The sequence below is a fragment of the Artemia franciscana genome, chromosome 7 (genome assembly GCF_032884065.1).
Source record: "Artemia franciscana chromosome 7, ASM3288406v1, whole genome shotgun sequence".
In the NCBI taxonomy this organism is placed as follows: Eukaryota; Metazoa; Arthropoda; class Branchiopoda; order Anostraca; family Artemiidae; genus Artemia; species Artemia franciscana.
This window is the reverse complement of record NC_088869.1, coordinates 28,414,465-28,434,938: the sequence shown is the minus strand read 5'-3', so window position 1 is coordinate 28,434,938 and position 20,474 is coordinate 28,414,465. Positions and strand designations below refer to the sequence as shown.

Below are 20,474 nucleotides of genomic sequence, written 5' to 3'. Positions count from 1 at the left end.
ACCGGGACACCGGAACACAAGGAATATAAATGACGCCCGGGACACTCAAAGAGAAATCAGAGACTGGGACACCGGGACACAAATGACGACCGGGACACAGGGAATATAAATGACGACCGGGACACAGGGACATAACTACAAAGGGGACGCCGGGGTGCACAGGGGGATATATAAATGACGATGGCGACTCAGGGAACGGTCGATTAGCAATCACCATCAACAAAGCTCAAGGGCAATCATTAGAATCATGAGGTATAGATCTGAATACGGATTGTTTTCCCATTGACCATTATATGTTGCATGTTCAAGAGTCGGTAAACCTGACAATCTATTTATATGCACAGACAATGGGACAGCAAAGAATGTTGTATATTCGCAAGTTTTACGTAGTTAAAAACACATATATATATATATATATATATATATATATATATATATATATATATATATATATATATATATATATATATATATATATATATTCACAGGTGGGACATAGGGACACAACTACAATGGCGCGTAACTAATATGGCGCGTAACGTCTTACGCGCGCGGGGGGGCTTGGGGGGGGGGGGGGGGGGCGAAGCGCCCCCACCAACTAGGTAGTATTCCCAACATACTACCTAGTAACCCCAACAGCTAGTAACCCCAACAGCTAGTATTACTATAAAGGGTTCCAATCTGGAACTTGCAAAACACAGGAAACCCACAAGCAATGACGCTTTTTACATTTTTGTCAAAATAACATTATATATTTTTATCTAAAAATATTGTTCCAGTAATCTTGCTCCTAATAATCTCTAAACTTAATTAGTTGAAAGATATCTTACTTTTTAATATTTCTTGCATTGAAACCATGAAGAAATTGATGGATAAAAGATTAGAATATGCATAAAAGAAGGAAACAGCTGATTATGCCGCATCCTGTGTGCAAGGGCATATCCAGGACGGGGGGGACACCCTCCCTGCCAAAATTCAAAATTTCCTTAAATTGATGGACCATTCTTGCTCAGAACTATTAAAAACAATCTGTTTTTTTTTTTTTTTTTTGTTGGGTCCCATAGAAAAAAAAAATTATGTGTACGTGTATGTCAGTGGGTAATCTTATGCAAAATAATAAACTAAATTTTAATACCATAAGTGGGTAAAGAATAGGTATTACATAAGGTATTACAGCAAAACTTGTGGACAGGTTCAGGAAAATTTAATGCAAGGGTAACCTGTTTCTTTCCCAAATAAAAATAAAACGGAGACAGTTTTTATCACTAAGGACTAAGCAAAATCTAATCTTAGCAGTGGTCATTATAGAGTCCACTAGGCAAGTGGTAAATTTTATATTGGTAGGAGCTAGCAACAAAAAAAAAACATTAAAAATGCATTAAAAATTTGTTTATATACATTTTTGTTATGTTTTTACGAGCCGAGCAAAAATTATAGCCGAAGAGAGGAGATTTCAAGCCTTGCAACTCTCCTTGGATACGACCTTGCTGGAAATAATAGTTTAACTGCATAGAAAGTAAAGGTGAAAGACTACATGAGCATAATTCATCAATAGAAATAGTCTTGAAATTTCAGAATAAGAAACATTTTGATTCCACAAACCCTTCGATTCATTTGTTAATCCTTATTGTATTGTTCTTTTTAACTTCCATTGAAAATATTTTCTGCAGTCATTTTGGGAGGCTTTATAAATGGAAATTACATCCACACTTGCATTAAATGGAGATTAGTAGATTTAGTAGATTTAGTAGAGAAAAGATTTAGTTAATAGTAATTTACTTAATAGATTTAGTAGGATTTAGTAGAAAAGTCATGTCCACTAGGCCATCTCAGTTATAAATGTTGCCAGGACTGACCAACAGAGGAAAACAAAAGATGGATTATTGCCCTAAAAATAAAGCATTGATGAATAATTATGGTAAGGACTTAGAAGAATAAAGTATTGACCTGCAAAGGATTCCAAATAAGACCTATGCATGTAATAGTATAACTTAGGTGAAACCATTGAAAGAACATAAAGCTTGATTAGAAATAAAATTTTTGAGACAGACAGGGGAAAGATTGTCAGCCCAAAATCCTCCTAGCTATGCCTATAGTTTAGGTTGCACAAACTCTTCATCACTACCTGCATTTCTTTTACTTCTTTAAATCTACCATGCTGTATATGTTCCCAAGCACCAATGGACTCAAACAGCCTCTTTGTGGTTGGTGATAATGCCACTACTCGATTGCCATAGTTTTCAGGTAGCTTGTAAAATCTCTGCTTACTTGCTTCCAGGATGGTAAATGAAAGATCTTTCAGTACAGGTGATTTGGCTAAAATAAAAAAAGAAGACTATATGATTCATCAGAGCTATATGTATACAGCATTATCAACGGATTGGCGTGAGAACAGACTAGGACAGTCCATATCCTGCTGGAATTCAAAATGTATCATATTGTAAAAACTAATTTAACTGGTAAACAAAAAAACTGAAAATAAACAAAGTTGTTCAGAATTAGGATTTATTTACAACAACAGCAACCAACCACAAAACTACAATCCCTTTAATCCTGTCAAGCCTCTCACTTACGGAGACAAAAATATAACCAATAAAAGGATGTAGAAGTTTGTTAATTCTGATCAATTTCGCTTAAAAACAAGAGCTAAGAGCTCATATGACACTTGTGTCGAGGCAAGAAGAGCTAAGAGCCAAGAGCTCATATGGTATGAGCTCTAACAAAATCCTAAGAATCAATAAATTGATTTAAAAGGAAAATCAGAGGCTTAATGCCGGCCAGGATTTAAAATAAGAGCTCTGAGTCATGATGTCCATCTAAATATCAAAATTCATTAAGATCTGATCACCCACTTGTAAGTTATAAACACCCCATTTTTTCTAATTTTTCTTCTGCTTTTAGCCCCCTAGATGGGCGAACCTGGGAAAACGGCTTTATCAAGTCAATTTGTGCAGGTCCCACACACCCCTACCAATTTTCATCGTCATAGCACATCCACAAGCACCAAACTCGCCAAATCACTGAACACCTCCCCCCAATTCCCCCAAAGGGAGCGAATCCAGTACGGTTACATCAATCACGTATCAAGGACATTTGCTTATTCTATCCACCAAGCTTCATGCCGATTCCTCCACTCCAAGCGTTTTCCGAGATTTCCCCCTCCAACTCCCCCCAATGTCGAAAGATCTGATCAGGATTGGAAATAAGAACTCTGAGACATGAATTCCTTCTAAATATCAAATTTCATTAAGATCCAATCCCCTATTCGTAAGATAAAAACACCCCAATTTTCATGTTTTCCAAGAATTCTGGTTTCCCTCTCCAACTCCCCCCAATGTCACAGGATCTGGTCGGAATTTAAAATTAGAGCTTTAAAGCACAAGATCCTTCTAAATATTAAATTTCATTAAGATCTGGTCACCCTTTCGTAAGTTACAAGTACCTCTTTTTTCCTAAACCCCCCCCCAACTCCACCAAAGAGAGCAGATCTGGTTCGGTTATGTCAGTTACGTATCTTAGACAGGTTTTTATTCTTCCCATCCAGTTTCATCCTGATCTCTCTGCTTTAAATATTTTCTAAGAATTCCGTTCCCCCAACTGCCCCCCCCCCAAATGACGCTGGATCCGGTTGAGATTTAAAATAAGAGATCTGAGTTACGAGGTCCTTCTAAATATGAAGTTTCATGAAGATCCGATCACTCCTTCGTAAGTTGAAAATACGTCATTTTTTCTAATTTTTCAGAATTACCCCCCCCCCCCAATAGAGCGGACTCGTTCCAATTATGGTAAATCACGTATCTAAGACTTCTGTTTATTTTTCCCACCAAGTTTCATCCCGATCCCTCCAATCTAAGCGTTTTCCATGATTTTAGGTCCCCTCCAAAACTCCGCCCAATGTCACCAAATCCGGCTGGGATTCAAAATAAGAGCTTTGAGACACGATATCCTTCTACATATCAAAGTTCATTGAGATCCGATCACTCGTTTGTAATTCAAAAATACCTCATTTTTCCTAGTTTTTCAGAATTAACCCCCACCCCACCAACTACCCCAAAGCGAGCGGATCCGTTCCAATTATGTCAATCATGTATCTAGGACTTGTGCTTATTTTCCCCACCAAGTTTCATCCTGATCCCTCCACTCTAAGTGTTTTCGAAGATTTTAGGCTTCCCCTCCCCCAATGTCACCAGATCCGGTTGGGATTTAAAATAACAGCTCTGAGACAAATATCCTTCCAAACATCAAATTTCATTAAGATCTGATCAACTTTTCGTAAGTTAAAAATACTTAATTTTTGTATTCTACTATTCTTTCCGAATTAACAGGCCCCCCAATCCCCCCAGATGGTCAAATCAGGAAAACGACTATTTCTATTTAATCTGGTCCGGTCCCTGATGTGCCTGCCAAATTTCATTGTCCTAGCTTACCTGGAAGTGCCTAAGTAGCAAAACCAGGACCAACAGACTGACATAACTTGTGATTGCTATATGTCACTTGGTTAATACCAAGTTCCATAAAAAAGAAGCATTTTCTAGGCCTCAAATATGCAACAATTAAGTTTGGTATCAAATAATTCATTTTCCAGCATTTTCGTAGGAATAAAGAAAATGTAACATTCTCAAAAACCAAAGGCTATAAATGACATCAAAGCAACTGGAAAACAGATTAGATAATTCAGATTAGATTAGAAAATTAAATGAAAAATCCCTTCTTAATTAATGCAACGATATATTTTAAAACTGCTGTTTAATTAATTGTTGGATAGAACTGACAACATCTGATACTTCTCTGCTGTGATAAGTCATTATGATTTTGAAGCTAAAAAAACGTATTAGCATGTATGTGCTAGCAGATCAAGCTCTAGTGGCAGGGGGTTCAGAGGATTTCTTCTTAGGGCAGGTGAAAGGGTAAAAGGGTCCATTTTTAGGGGCATATTTTGTTTTTCCAGGAGGGACTATGGATCAGTCCCTCCTGTAAACATTTAGCTCCTCATTCTTGTGAAAGGAAATTATCATTGAAAGCAAAAAGGTTAGGTTAGGTTAGGGGCGTTAGAATTAAGAGTTTTAACGCCCCTTTTATCTGACCAAAAGGATTCAAGGCCAACTAGTCCCCTCCTACGTCCGTTTTTCCTCAAAGACCTCCAATCAAAACTTTAAGATTGCCATTTTTTTCAGCATAGTTGAAAAATCCAAATTCAACTATGCCTTAAGGAGTAGCATGACCCGCCACAGTCAAAAATTATTTTTATTTGAAAGAAGTCTTTTCAGCTGAGATCAAGGAGCAACATATTAGTAGAGTTTCTAATAAGTTTTTTTTTCTTCATTTAAATTCTCAAAAATGTTTTCTATAGGGTGTTGGCTTGTGAGATGTTTCAAACAGGCTAAATTGGCTACTTAGGTTTACTTCTGCAGTATTAGCAGAGTTTCTAATAAGTTTTCTTCTTAATTTAAATTCTCAAAGGTGTTTTCTATAAGGTGTCGGCGTGTGAGATGTTCCGAACAGACTAAATTGGCTACTAATGTCTACTTTTGCAGTATTAGCAGAGTTTCTAATAAGTTTTCTTATTCATTTAAATTCTCAAAGATGTTTTCTATAGGGTGTTGGCTTGTGAGATGTTTCAAACAGGCTAAATTGGCTACTTAGGTCTACTTTTGCAGTATTAGCAGAGTTTCTAATAAGTTTTCTTCTTCATTTAAATTCTCAAATGTATTTTCTATTGTGTTTTGGCTTGTGAGATGTTTCAAACTAGCTAAATTGGCTACTTAGGTCTACTTTTGCAGTACTAGCAGGGTTTCTAATAAGTTTTCTTATTCATTTAAATTCTCAAAGATGTTTTCTATAGGGTGTTGGCTTGTGAGATGTTTCAAACAGGCTAAATTGGCTACTTCTGTCTACTTTTGCAGTATTAGCAGAGTTTCTAATAAGTTTTCTTATTCATTTAAATTCTCAAAGGTGTTTTCTATAGGGTTTTGGCTTGTGAGATGTTTCAAACAGGCTAAATTGGCTACTTAGGTCTACTTTTGCAGTATTAGCAGAGTTTCTAATAAGTTTTCTTCTTCATTTAAATTCTCAAAGGTGTTCTCTATAGGGTGTTGGCTTGTGAGATGTTTCAAACAGGCTAAATTGGCTACTTATGTCTACTTTTGCAGTACCAGCAGAGTTTCTAATAAGTTTTCTTATTCATTTAAATTCTCAAATGTGTTTCCTATAGGGTGTTGGCTTGTGAGATGTTTCAAACAGGCTAAATTGGCTACTTAGGTCTACTTTTCAGTACTAGCAGGGTTTCTAATAAGTTTCCTTCTTAATTTAAATTCTTAAAGGTGTTTTCTATAAGGTGTGGCTTGTGAGGTGTTGCAATCAGGCCAAATGGGTTATTTAATAGTTAATTATTAGTTAACATACTAGGTTTTGGTAGAGGACAATAGAGCTTTTTTGTGTTTTCTTATTTTAGGGTATAAATTAAAAGGAAAGTTGTACTTTATTACAATATTAATTAGTTGCAATAGTTAGTTAATTATTAGTTTGCATGCTAGGTTTTAGCAGAGGACAACAGAGCTTGTATATGTTATTTTTGTCCTTTACTTTATAGTCTAAATTAAAGTAAAGTTGCAATTTACTGCAACTATTTATTAGTTGCATTAGTTAGTTAATTATTAGATAATCATGCTTGGTTTTGGTAGAGGACAACAGATAGGGGAATGCCCTACAGATAGGTAAAGTAGCTCCATAGGAGGCTTAGACCAAGTAGGACCTTGTCCCAGTGGGGTCCATAATAGAAACTGAGAAACCCTCCCCTGGGGGGTCATGATTACAGGTGGAGGAGGAAGAAGGCCCCTCAAACGTACACTCAACAGGGCCCACTGCCGTGTTCACACGTCAGATGAGTTACAAACCTTCTCCCAGTAATGAGTTAAATTGCATGGTGAAGCAGAACACCATCATGGGAGGATCCTCTACAGGAGGACAACTGCGGCAGGGCATAAGATCCAGATTTATGGACAGCGGCCTCTGTAAAGGGCTGCCTCGACCCTTTCGGGGTACCTGCAAGACTGGAAAACTTGCGGTCAATTTTTCCCACTTGAGGAGTGGCGCCCCTCGAGGAAATTATAGCCTAGTAAACAACACAGCACTCGTACGGGATTCTGATTATTGGATATTTTTCTGGGCTTGGTGTGTTTTGATGGGCGTTTTCGGGCTGAAAAACCTCTTCCTAGCTAATTTATCTACTATGGGTTGCCTTCCCGTAGTAGCATAATATTTGTAGGCATGAATATATAATGAGTCGGAGGTAATAGGCTTGGGACTGTCTGTGCAGGATTTAGACTCTTGTTGATAGAAGAGCATCGCCAAGTGCTGAAAACCATGTTGTGACCAAGATTGGCACAGGATTGCACAAAGCCTCCAACTTACTGGAGGTCCCAGGGACTTCTTGCTGTCCTGTTCTAAGCCGGCCTAAGCGCTTCGGTGTAGACTTGAGAAGATATGTTGGTCCCCATCCTGCACTGGTATCCGGGATCACTGCTTTTCTTGAGCCCAAAATAATTTCAAAGATTTAAAGAACATGAAAATTGGAACTTGGAATGTTACGACGTTAAAAAATGAATATCGCATCGACATTTTGACTGACGAATTCAGACGGTTTGAACTGAATTTATTATGAGTTTCAGAAACTCATATCCCAGGGGTAGGAAGCATGAAATTAGGTGACCTAGAATTTGTTTACTCAGGCAGGAAGGATGGGGTACATAGACAGGGAGTAGGGCTCATGATGAATAAGGAAGCTGCTAAGTCTTGTTTAGGCTGGGAAGGTATTAATAATAGAATATTAATTACTCATTTTATGACTAAAAAGTTTAGGGTACCATTTATAATAGTATATGCCCCCATTGAACCAACTGATGGAGATACTAGTGACTCAGATGAATTTGACTTACAGTTACAGGAGCAAATAGACAGAGTACCAGGTAGAAATATGGTGTTTTTGCTACTTTGAAATAGTTTTTGAAATAGGGATAGATGGTATCCTAGCCTAGGTAAATTTGGTGTAGAAAAAGAAAACAGTAATGGCTATAGGCTTTTGCAATTTTGTAGGTATAACAACCTAGTTATAACCAATACGGTGTTTGGTCACAAAATGGCCCATAAGTTGACATGGTATTCACGTGATGGTAAGACAGCAAACCTTATTGATTGTTATTGTAAACAGAAGACAAGCAGGATCAATACAAGATACTAGGGTAAATAGGAGTGCTGTTATTAATTTTAAAAGTAAAGATCGCCATCTATTAGTGTCTAAGGTTAATTTAAAGCTGAAATTTCGGAAGGGTAACTCCCTCCCGGAAAGTTATGATGTTGGTAGACTTCAGGATGAAAATTTGAGAAAAAAATTCCAGGAATAGTTGAGTACTAAACTTGAGAGTTTAAAATTTGACAATGTGGAAGATGGATGGAATAATTTCAGAAAAACAATTTGTGAAGTTGCTGATGGTATCCTAGGGAAGAGTGCTAAGACTGCAACTAGGAATATTAGTGAAAAAGCTTTAGGTTTGTATGAAACAAGGATAGGATAGGTTGTATGAAAACAAAAGGAATGTATAGAAAGTGGAGAAAGCATTAAAATATGAACTAAGGAGATGTGAAGTGGAGGCGATGGATATGATTGCTGAGGATCTGGAAGATGCGGCTAGACGGCAAAATAGTAAAATATTATACTGGCATGTTAATAAATTGAAAGGGAGTAGCCAATCCGGACTAGTCCCAGTTAAAGATAGAAATGGGGCTACAATTAGTGATAAGGAAAAAGTTAAAGAAAGATGGGTGGAACATTTTGAGAATGTGCTAAACCGAGACACAGTTGCAGGAAAAGATATAGATGAAAATGAAAAACTTTGTGATACCTTGGATGTGAAGGAAGATTTGTTTAGTGAGGAAAAATTAGAGACAGTACTAAAAGGATTAAAAAATAATAAGGCCCAGGTGCTGATAGTATGATTAATGAGTTTCTTAAATATGGTGGCTCTGAGGTTAGGAATAAGCTATTGAAGATTATAAACATGATTTTTGAAAAAGGGGAAGTACCCAATGATTTTAGGAAAATCTTGATTAAACCACTGTATAAGAAAGGTGACAAGAGTGAGTGTCGTAATTATCGAGGCATTAGTCTGGTCTCTGTAGGTAGCAAATTACTGAGTAATATGATACTTTTTAGACTGAGACATGCTGTAGACAAAGTTTTAAGGGAAGAACAATGCGGTTTTAGAAAAGGTAGAGGATGTGTCAACCATGTTTTCACTCTTAGGTTAATAATTGAGAAGTCCCTTCATTGTCAAACACCTTTGGTCCTCAGTTTTATCGATTATGAGCAAGCTTTCGATTATGTTGATAGAACAGCGTTAACAAAGGTCTTGTCATTATATGGAATACCTGAAAAATACATTAAAGTGATTTGCGCTATGTACGAGAATAATACTGCTGCCGTTAAGGTAGGAAATGAGGTTAGCAACTGGTTTTGTATTAAATCAGGAGTTAAGCAGGGTTGTGTTCTATCCCCCTTTATATGGATCATTTTGATGGACTTCGTCTTAAGGAGCACAGGAAAAGCAATAGGAGACCATGGAATCAAATGGAGAGGAAGAAGGCTCTTGGACTTAGTTTATGCTGATGATTTAAGCATATTAGATGAAAGTGTGAGCAAAATGAACAAATTTTCAGAGGTTTTACGAGTTCAGGGTGCTAAAATAGGCTTGAAAATTAATGTTAAGAAGACTAAGTCACTAAGGCTAGGAATAAGTGAAGATGAACAGGTGACATTAGGTAACGAAAAGATTGATCAGGTTGGGAGCTTCAGTTACCTTGGTAGTATTATTAGTAAAGATGGTGGGAGCAGTGAAGATGTTAAAAGTAGAATAGCTAAGGCCCAGAGTGTTTTTTCACAGTTAAAAAAAGTTTGGAAGAATAGAAAGATAAGTCTACAAACCAAGATTAGAATATTGGAAGCTACAGTGATGACAGTGGTCAAATATGGCTCTGAAGCATGGGCACTCCAAAAAGCAGATGAAAATTTACTAGATGTTTTCCAGAGAAATTGCCTACGGATTGTTCTGGGAACCCAGCTGACTGACCGTATTTCAAACAGTAGGTTGTATGAAAAGTGTGGTTCAATCCCGCTTTCTGGGGCTATATTGAAAGAAAGGTTGAGATGGCTAGGCCACGTTCTACGGATGAAGGTTGACAGATTACCAAAGATTGTCCTTTTTGGCCAACCGTCTGGGGCTACACGGAAAGCAGGTCGTCCTTGTCTGGGTTGGGAGGATTTCATAAATAAAGATTTAAATGAAATGGGAACTTCCTGGGAGGGTGTAAAGAGGGAGGCTTTAAATAGATTAGGTTGGAGGAGGAGCGTGCGTAGTTGTGTTGGACACAGGTGGCTTGGTGCTGCAGTGAGTTATTATTATTAGTAGCAGTAGTAAAAAGGTTAGACATGATCTTTATGCCTCACCTACTGTGTCAGCCAGGTTGATGTTGCTTAAAAGACATGAAACTCAGAGGCATTAAATGATCTGACAATTTAGAACATATTGTGAAAAATATGAAGATCTTGGTGAATTTAAAAGAAAACTAAAAGAGAAACATAAGTTTAATTAAATTTTCAGTTGAGTATGACCATATACTATGGGATTGGTAAGTAGTTTTCTGGCCCAGAACTGTAGTTTAATATATGTCATTATTCTTTCCAATTATTTTTTTTACCACCTAATATTTTTATCATTCTACATAGTGAACTTCACTATGCTGAAAGGAAATTGTTCAGTATTTTAATCACTATATGTTCAGCCATTGGGTTTTGGGTGAGCCCCAAAAATTTAATCTAAGTCTTTCTAGCCTGCAAGTAATTCAGCTTTTCCCCTGTTGCAAACTCAAACAAATACTTAGAAAAAGTTTGCAAAACTGGATAGTAGCAAGGAAAATGCCTAATTCAAGCTTGCTTCTGGCCTAAAATAAATAAAAAGTCATGAAACAAGCCAATGACAAGGCAAATCCTTGATTCAAGCTTATTTCAGCATGAAAACCCCTAATCCAAGCTTGTTTCATGCCTGCAATTAAAATCTTGAAAAATTCTTGAGACAAGTCAATGGCATGGCAAATCTTTGGCTCAAGCTCATGTCAAGCCTGCAGTTTTGAAAAAAAAATCTCTAACAAGTCAAGGGCAGGGTAAATCCTTGATTCAAGCCTGCAATTTTGAAATTATGCTTGAGATAAGCAAGTGAAGCAAGACAATAGCACAGCATATCACTTATTAGAGCTAGTTTCAAGCCTACAACTTTGAGAAGATACTTCAAAAATCTTGCAACAAAGCCAATAGCAAGGCAAGTCCTTATTTTGCCTGAACATTGGTGAGCAGGCTGATATGAAGTCAAAATCATGATTCTTGCTAGTGTCCTTTATAATATAAACTAGGAAATTTTTTGTTACCTTGTGGAGGCTGGATTGCCATCTAACAAAAACTACTGGTAACATATTAATTGGGCAGTAAATTCATGAATTTAACATTTTAGAATTAATCATTACATAACCTTCAAACATAAAAAGAAGAATTTTAGCTAGACTCCAAACTTTTTAATACTGCAGTTAATATTATGCAAACTTTAAAACTAGAGAGTTATTAGTGATTATTATCAAAATGAATAACAACAACATCAAAATTAGTGAGTTTTATTTTTACTTGTCAAAATGTCTGAATATCATACTAAAATTCTAAAAGCCATTATATTTGTTGAAGAAGTTCTTCAGTAATTTAAATAAGAATTTTATATTAGCAAACAAAAACACACTTCTTAGCAAAGAAGGTTGTTAGCACTTTGTTAGGATGCCTTAAACACTCCTCAAATCAGGGGTCAAACAAAAATCAAGCATAATATGAAGAACTAAATTCATTTATGATATATACAGACAAAAATTACAATACAAAACACAAATGAGGGACATAAGAGAAAAGATTATAATATCTTGCTTAGAGCTGAATTTGCTTCTTCTGACAAGTAAAAAAATACCCACAAACACAAAAAAGAACAACAGACAAACTGTAGAAAAGTAAAACAGTGGTTAGGCTTGCCTCAGCTTTAAATTACCCAGATAATGGCTGGTATGGGCCATTCATAGATCTGGAGGGTTGCCATTACCCAGTGGGTTATACACCTAATTCAACTACTTTCCAAGATAGCAAGACATCCTTATGCTAGAATTTTACCAAACAAAAATTGAATAGCAAAGGCCTATATCTAGTCCTACCAGTGGGAGGGGTTAGAATGCAATTGTAATGGCAGCAATTACATCATTTGGAAAGAAAATTTAATTATGAATATAATAGCATATTTCTTTTTTTTATCTGATTTCTAGCCTATAATAAACCTTAACCAGAGGAGGATAGAGTAGAGGTAAATGCTAAAAAATAATTTTGGTAAATGTCTAGTTTCATTCCAAATGCTCTAAAGTGCATATTACTGCATATAGCAAGATTCTGACAATCACATATTGTTTCTTTGCTATTATTAGAGAAGTACATCCATTTCTGGTTGACTCTCTTCCTCCATAAGGCAAACTAAAAATGCATATAGTGGGCTTGCTTACAGGTAACATTACCTAAGAGTGAAGTGTATTGGTCCATGAGCCCTGTGGGCAGCAGGGCGAGGTCTGTATTCTATATTTATTCAACAAAGAGTGATAAGATTAAAAAAAACAAAAAAAAAAAGGTTTATTAAATAAGTATAGACTACAGACCTTGCCCTGCTGCCCACAGGGCTCATGGACTAATACACTTTGCTCTACAGGTAATGTTACCTGTAAACAAGCCCACTTTATGTGTTTTTAGTTTGCCCCATGGAGGAAGAGGGTCCACCAAAAATGGATGTACTTCTAGAATTAGCATTTCTAAGTGCTCTAAACTGGAAACTAGAGCACTTGGAACAAAACTTAACATTTACCATAATTTCCTAGAATGGCCTAGACTATCATTGAGGCTCTGGGTCCAATCCTGTAAGTCACCTTTCCTTAACTTAACTACTTTGTAAAATAGCTGAAAACTTCTCAGATAGAGTTTTATTACTGTATTTTCTTAATTATACTACTTTCAAATTCATCAAAAAGCTATCATTAAGACTTTGTCATTACACAGCCTAACCTTGGGCATAGCCTAGGGTAAGTAGGCTATTTGTGTTTTAGAAATTATTAAAATAAGGCTTAGAAAAGCTCACTTATTTTTCTGAACAAAATAATACCAGTTTAGGAGTCTGATAGAACCTACCTGACCACATAAGTCACAGTTTTTTTCCCCAACATTATTTTAGCACTAGACAAATAGCCAAGGCTTAATAGAAAAAGTTCGTTTTGAAATCATACCTAAGCAGCAAGCTGCAGCAAAACCCACCATTCCTCCACCTGATATAGTAACATTTTGGCCAGAAAAGGTACTAGTCGAAAATTTCGAGATCTGAAGTATTTTAAGCATTACTAAATTTTGAATTTGGTCTATTCGTCCATTACGGTTAATTTACACATTTCGGAAATCCGGTCGTATCTTTTCAAACGAAGGCACAGAAAACTCAACGTTTTAAGACAAAGTATTTGAATAAATGCATCGACATGACCCTCCTCTGAAGGCTGTTGAGTGATAGAAGGCCAAATGACACTTTTGTCAAGAAAATGACAATTTTTCTTGGTTTTCTTATACCCTGGGTGAGCAGAATCATACAAGCTGGGTAGCCTTGAACCACTGTTATAAGTCCATGAAGTTTTCGATGATCTATAATCATGGTTTCATTCATTTGAAAACCATGCCAAGAATCCTTCCTGATTTGACTATAATCGTTGCAGAAAGCTAGAAAGTTTTTAAGCACGAAAACAGACGAAATCTCCCCACGGATTGCTAAATCTGGACGGATTTTCGTAATATGTAAATGCACGATTAAACTGGTAACGACTTTGGCTATTCATCTCTTTTTTTATAGACCAGGGTACTTCGTATCAAAGGAGTTGTCATAAAAAAATTAAATAAGGGCTAATTCGATTGAAAATTGTAAAGGCTATTGCCCTTTTTAATAGTCGAAAGTAATTGGAGGGCAACCAATCGCACGCCCACCATTTCTCCAAACACATCCAATCAAAATCACCCATTGTTCAATCTAGTTAAAAGGTCCGGGAAATATGTCTTTGAGGATGACAATCCCCCATAGCCCTATGTGCAAGGGCTGTAAGTTAAGCCCTGGGGCATATAAGGTTTTTATACAAAGGATGGTCGTATGAGTTTCAAAAGAGGATCATTGGATTGGTAATCAGAAGTTCTAGTGCTCTTTTTAAAATTCAAAATGATTGGAGGGCAGATAGCCCCCCACCACACCTCTTAGTTTCCCGAAATTTCCCTGATAGAAATTTTTGAGATGGCTATTTGTTGTCATAGAAACTTCAAAAAAGTTCATTCGATTGTAAATTGAAAGGGCTAGTGCCCTTTTTAGTAGTCAAAAGTCACTCGAAATTAACAAGCAACCTCCCCTGCCAATCAATTCCCAAAATCATCAAATAAAAAAAAATGGTATAGCCATTGCGTTCAGCGTATTTGAAATTTTTTGAATTTATGTCTTTGAGGATTTCAAAACACTTTATGACTATACGGATTGTCAAAAGGGTTTAACACAGGAATAACTGAGTATATTAATCTGAAAAATTCAGGAAATGATGTGGGTGATGATCAAAAAGGCAATAGTTGCATGCAACCAGTACTAATACCACTACCAATGCTACCAGACTACTTTATGTACAATATTTAGGGGAAATTTGAACAAAATCAAAAGACACTTGCAGATTGTCAAAATGGCGTATATCAAGCATTGATTTGGGTATTAAGTTGGAACTTTCAGATAATGCTCAAAGAGGAAGATCATCATAGGCAACGTAATAGCTGCCAATTGAACGATGTTGGAGCAATGTATTATTAATTTTTTTTTATTATTTAATTTTTTAGACCAGGGCACTTCGTATTGAAGGAGTCGTCATAACAGCTTGAAAAAGGGCTCATTCGATCGGGATTTGAAAGGGCTAGTGTCCATTTTGATAGTCGACAGTGCTTAGTAGGCAATCATCTCCCCCATGCCCATCCTTTCTGCAAACACATCCAATTAAAATTTTGAGATATCCATTTTGTTCAAAGTGCCTTAAAAGTCCGGAAGTTACGGCTTTGAGGATGACAAACCGCATATAACCCTTAGGGCAAGGGTTGTGAGTTGTGCCTGAGGGCATATAAGGTTTTTATAGAAAGCGTTGTCGTATAAACTTTGAAGGGGGCTCATTCGATTGGTAATCAGAATTTCTAGTTCCCTTTTTAAAAGTAAAAGTTATCAGAAGGCCGACGCCCTCTCCCTCACACACTGAAACACACACGTAAAGTATACCCCTGGGGTATGTAAGGTTTTTTTGAAAGGGATGGTTGTATAGACCTTAGAAGAGACTCATTTGGTTGAAAATTGGAATATCTACTTCCCTTTTAAGAGTCTAAAGTGATGGAGGGCAGATAACCCTCCCTCCCTCACCTGACTACCCCTCTTTTCACCAAACAAATCGGGCTGAAAATGTCAGATAAGTGATTGTGTGCAAAATAGTCCAAAAAACATATAACAATGCCTATAAGATTGACACAAACCCCCAGTGCCCTGGGGATAGGGTTTTAAGTCATGCTCTGGAGGGTATACAAGGTTTTTATAAAATAGATGGTGTATAAAATTCAGATAAGGCTCATTTGTTTTGAAATTGGAAGTTATAGTGACCTTTTTAAGAGTCGACAGTGATTTGAGAGCAACCAGTTCCCCCAACCCCACGCTGATCTTTTCCCCAAAGATATCCCATCAGAATCTAGAAATAGCAATTTTGTTCATCGGCAAGGGTTGTAAGTTACTCCCTGGGGGTTTATAAGGTTTTTATAGAAAGCGTGGTCGTATATTCTTTAGAGATGACTCATTGGATTGGTAATGAAAATTTCTAGTGCATTTTTTAGAGTAAAAGTGATTAGAGGTCAGCTACCCCCCCCCACACACACAGGTCGTGTTTTCCAAAAATACATATAAATAGTCCAAAGAGCATATAACAAGGCTCTTAGGGTTGATACAAACCAGCAGAGCCTGGCGGCGAGGGTTGTAGTCCAATAGATACTTTGAGACAGTCCTTTTATTTAAAATAGCCCAAAGATCATATATAAAGGCTTTTGGGCTTAATTAAACCACCAGAGCCTGAGGGCGAGGGTTGTATGTTATACCCCTGGGACATTTGAGGCTCTTATGGAAGGGGTGGTTGTATAAAACTTTAAAGGTGGCTCATTTGGCTGAAATTGGAAGTCCTTGTTCCCTTTCAAGAGTAAAAAGCGATAGAGGTCAACTAGCCCCCCCCCCCCTCACCCAACTACCCATTTTTTCACCAAACACATCTGATTGAAACTGTGGGATGGCAATTTTGTTTAAAATAGTCCAAAGGACATATAACAATGCCTCCAGGGTTGACACAACCCCCTAGAGCACCGGGGAAAGGGGTTTAAGTTATACCCTGGGGGTATATAGGGTTAATAAGAAATAGGTGGTTAGAGAGCCCCCCCCAAACTCCCCTACGCCCATCATTTTCCTAAACAGACATTGGAAATTGATTTCCAAATCAATTTTTTTAGCATTGTTGAAAGGTTTAGTAATTGTACGTTTGGAGACCCCCCCCCAAAGGCCTCAGAGCAAGGACTTTAAGTTAGGTAATTTTTCATTGTTTACATATAGTATATATTATTGAGAAAAGGTATACATGTTTGACTTCTACTTTCCCAAAATACGAAGGAAATTAAGACGAGTCTTTCAGGGAATATTAAGGGGAGCGTTGAACTAAATCAAATGTGTGTTTAGGTTGTCAAGTAAATAATAAGGGAGATATTCAATTCACAAAAAGGTCATGTTTGGACGGTACTACTACTACAACTACTGCAGATTCTACAGCTACCACAACTACTATTACTACTACCACCATTATCACTAAAACTACTTCTGTAGCGAGTACTACTAAGGCTAAGGATATTGAAAAAAAAAAAAAAAAACATCTGATGAAATATTGAGGGGAAAATTGAACTAAATAAAAAAATACTATGTGTATAAAGGTTACCATTACGGGTGTATCAGCAAGTGGGTCAATCATGAGTGGGATGTTCAGTTGACCAAAAGGCAAAATGTACCTGCTGCTGCCGCAACTAATACTGCTGCTACTAATATTAATACACTATTACTGCTACTACTGTCCTACTACTACCAGTACTATTATGATATTAAATAAAAAAAAAAGTTTTTTAAATGAAAGTAAGGAGCGACATTAAAACTTAAAACGAACAGAAATTACTCCGTATATGAAAGGGGGGTTCTATATATAAGCGGGGCGTTCCTTCTCAACGCCCCGCTCTCTACGCTAAAGTTTGACTCTTTCTCTTAGCTCTACATTTTAAAACAGCAAAAAAACTTTAGCGTAAAGAGCGGGGCGTTGAGAAGAAAAAGACCCTTTCATATACGGAGTAATTTCTGTTTGTTTTAAGTTTTAATGTCTCTCCTTACTTTCATTTAAAAAACTTGTTTTTTTATTTAATTTCTGAACGTTTTTGAATCAATGCTTGTTTTGATTTTGGCTCTCCGCAGAGGAATAACTAAAACGAAATTTGTATATTTAATTTTTTTGGCTAAATGGCTTTCTCATAATTTTGATCGAATGATTTTGAGAAAAAAAGAGCGGGGGAGGAAGCCTAGTTGCCCTCCGATTTTCGGTTAATTAAAAAGGCAACTAGAACTTCTAATTTTTTACGAATCTTTTTATAAGTAAAAGATATACATAACTTATAAATTAGCTTACGTAAAGAACTTTTGTATTCTTATGTTTTTATTACATATATGAGGGGGTTTGCCCCCTCGTCAGTACCTCGCTCTTTACAATAAAGCTTCAATTTTGTCCCAATTCATTAAGAATGACCCCTGAATCACAAAAGCCGCAGAATAAATAGTTGAAATTACTGAAAATACTTTAGCGTAAAGAGCGAGGTATTAGGAGGAGGTGAGCCCCTCATATGGGTAATAATTTCTGTTCGTTTTAAGTTTCAATGCTGCTGCTTACTTCCAGCTGAAAAAAAACTTTTTCATTGTTTTTTTTTAAGTAATACTAGTAAATCCTGCGCTCCCTTTATGGAAAATTTCTTCCCCCATGACAAATTTCTCGATGAAAAGTTCCCCCAGCATGTCCCCCTCTTCTCAACCCCTGTCTCCAACCAAAAAATCCTCCTGAAAGCGCCTGTACACTTCCCAATAACCATTACTATATGTAAGCACTGGTCAAAGTTTTGAACTTGTAACCCCTCCCACAGGGACTGTGGGGGAGTAAGTCGTCCTCAAAGACATAGTTGTAAGGTTTTTCGACTAGGCTGAATAAAATGGCTATCTCAGCATTTTGATCCGTTGACTTTGGGAAAATAATTAGCGTGGGAGGGGGCCTAGGTGCCCTCCAATTTTTTTGGTCACTTAAGAAGGGCACTAGAACTTTTCATTTCCGTTAGAATGAGCCCTCTAGCAACATTATAGGACAACTGGGTCGATACGATGACCCCTGGGAAAAAAAAAAACAAAAAACAAATAAACACGCATCCGTGATCTGCCTTATGGCAAAAAATATAAAATTCCCCATTTTTGTAGATAGGAGCTTGAAACTTCTACAGTAGGGTTCTCTAATACGCTGAATCTGATGGTGTGATTTTCGTTAGAATGTATGATTTTTAGGGGGTGTTTCCCCCTATTTTCTAAAATAACGCAAATTTTCTCAGGCTCGTAACTTTTGATGGGTAATACTAAACTTGATGAAACTTATATATTTAAAATCAGCATTAAAATGCAATTTTTTTGATGTAGCTATTGGTACCAAAATTCCATTTTTTAGACTTTTGGTTACTATTGAGCCGGGTCGCTCCTTACTACAGTTCGTTACCACGAACTGTTTGATTAGTACATTTAAGGCTAAGTATACGAAGGTGAAAGTTTGACAGAATATTGAGGGGGAAATCAGAACACACTACGCGCAAGCAGATTCGAACTTCGAACTTTCAGAAAATACTTGAAGAAGAAGATCAATTGACAAAAGCGTAATATATACATATCACTACCAACACTAATACCACTGCTACTTTTACTAATACTGCTGCTAAACTACTATAAATACTACTTCAATCGCAACAACTTGTAAGGCTTAGAGGATTAAGGTGAAAAGGGCGTCGAAAAGATGTCAAAAGGACAAAGCAACAATATTTCTGGAATGGTTTACCGTGTCAAGGTAAACTTCCGGGGTATCATGCAATCGATGTTCAACAGACCAAAAGGAATATGCATATGCTACTACCGCTATTAATACTGCTGCTACTACTGATATTACTACTACTACTACTAATACAACACCAACACTGAACTACTTACAATACCACCCCAAACTGCTGTGATAATAGTAATATTAAGGCCAAGTATATGAAGGTAAAATTTGAGAGAATATAAATGGCAAATTCAAGCTAATAAAAGAGACTATGTGCATTTAGATTGTGAAAACAGCGTATCTTAAGAGTTGATTTGTGTATTATGTTGGAACTCACAAAGAATACTTAAACGGGGAGATCGATTGACCAAAAGGCAATATATACACACTATTACTAATAGTTACTAGTTCTACTACTTTTATTACCATTGCTCCAACTGCGACTGCTATCACTACTACTTTTAAGCTTAAAAGCATTAAGATGAAAGTTTCAAGAAGTATATGCATATACTGGTTATCCAAAGGTATACCGACAATGTAATAGCAATGGCTAATTGAATTAACTTGAGTGATAATACTACTGCTTTGACTCCTATTACGACTATACCTAGGGGTATAAAGATGAGATTTTCAATTAATATTTTTAAAATTTCTGCTATACAAAAGACAACCAGCCATCCGTATGTAGATTGTCAAAAGGGCATACCAGCAATATCTTATGAACAGTTTCGTGTGAGAAATTAAAAGTTGTAAGGCTTGCTGTGGGGGATGTTGAACTAACCAAAAGACAATGCTTGAATGATAATATTACTGCTTGTACTCGAACAACTACTTCTTACTGCTACTGCTACTACGGCTACTAAAGCTAAGACTACCACTATTAACTCTACTCCTACTGCTACTACTTCATCTCATTTTTCTTGAAGGCTTTTTTCGTTATGCCTTCTTTAGTTCTTACGTAATAGGGGAATGTTTACTTATGTTAAGGATGACGCATTCATACGTGACTTGTTTTTTCAGGCCCCCATAGGGGATACCAACTTGTAATTAAGGATAACACGCATTTGGGTAATACTTTAAGAGGACATAAACGCGGGATGTTACATAATGCTTTAAGATATTTCATTTTTTCA

The 20,474-nt window shown here is 36.7% G+C and overlaps 1 protein-coding gene across 1 annotated transcript in view; it reads right to left on the bottom strand.

Annotated features, from left to right (window-relative positions):
* Positions 1 to 13,596, bottom strand: part of LOC136029103 (ubiquinone biosynthesis monooxygenase COQ6, mitochondrial-like) — a 37,246-nt gene extending 23,650 nt beyond the window's left edge. The window contains exons 1-2 of the mRNA XM_065707170.1: positions 13,396 to 13,596; positions 2,126 to 2,316 (exon numbers count right to left, since the gene is read on the bottom strand). Coding sequence (XP_065563242.1) covers positions 2,126 to 2,316; positions 13,396 to 13,504 — 300 coding nt within the window. The 5' untranslated portion in view covers positions 13,505 to 13,596. The remainder of the gene's footprint in view (positions 1 to 2,125; positions 2,317 to 13,395) is intronic.
* Positions 13,597 to 20,474: the final 6,878 nt, after the last annotated feature.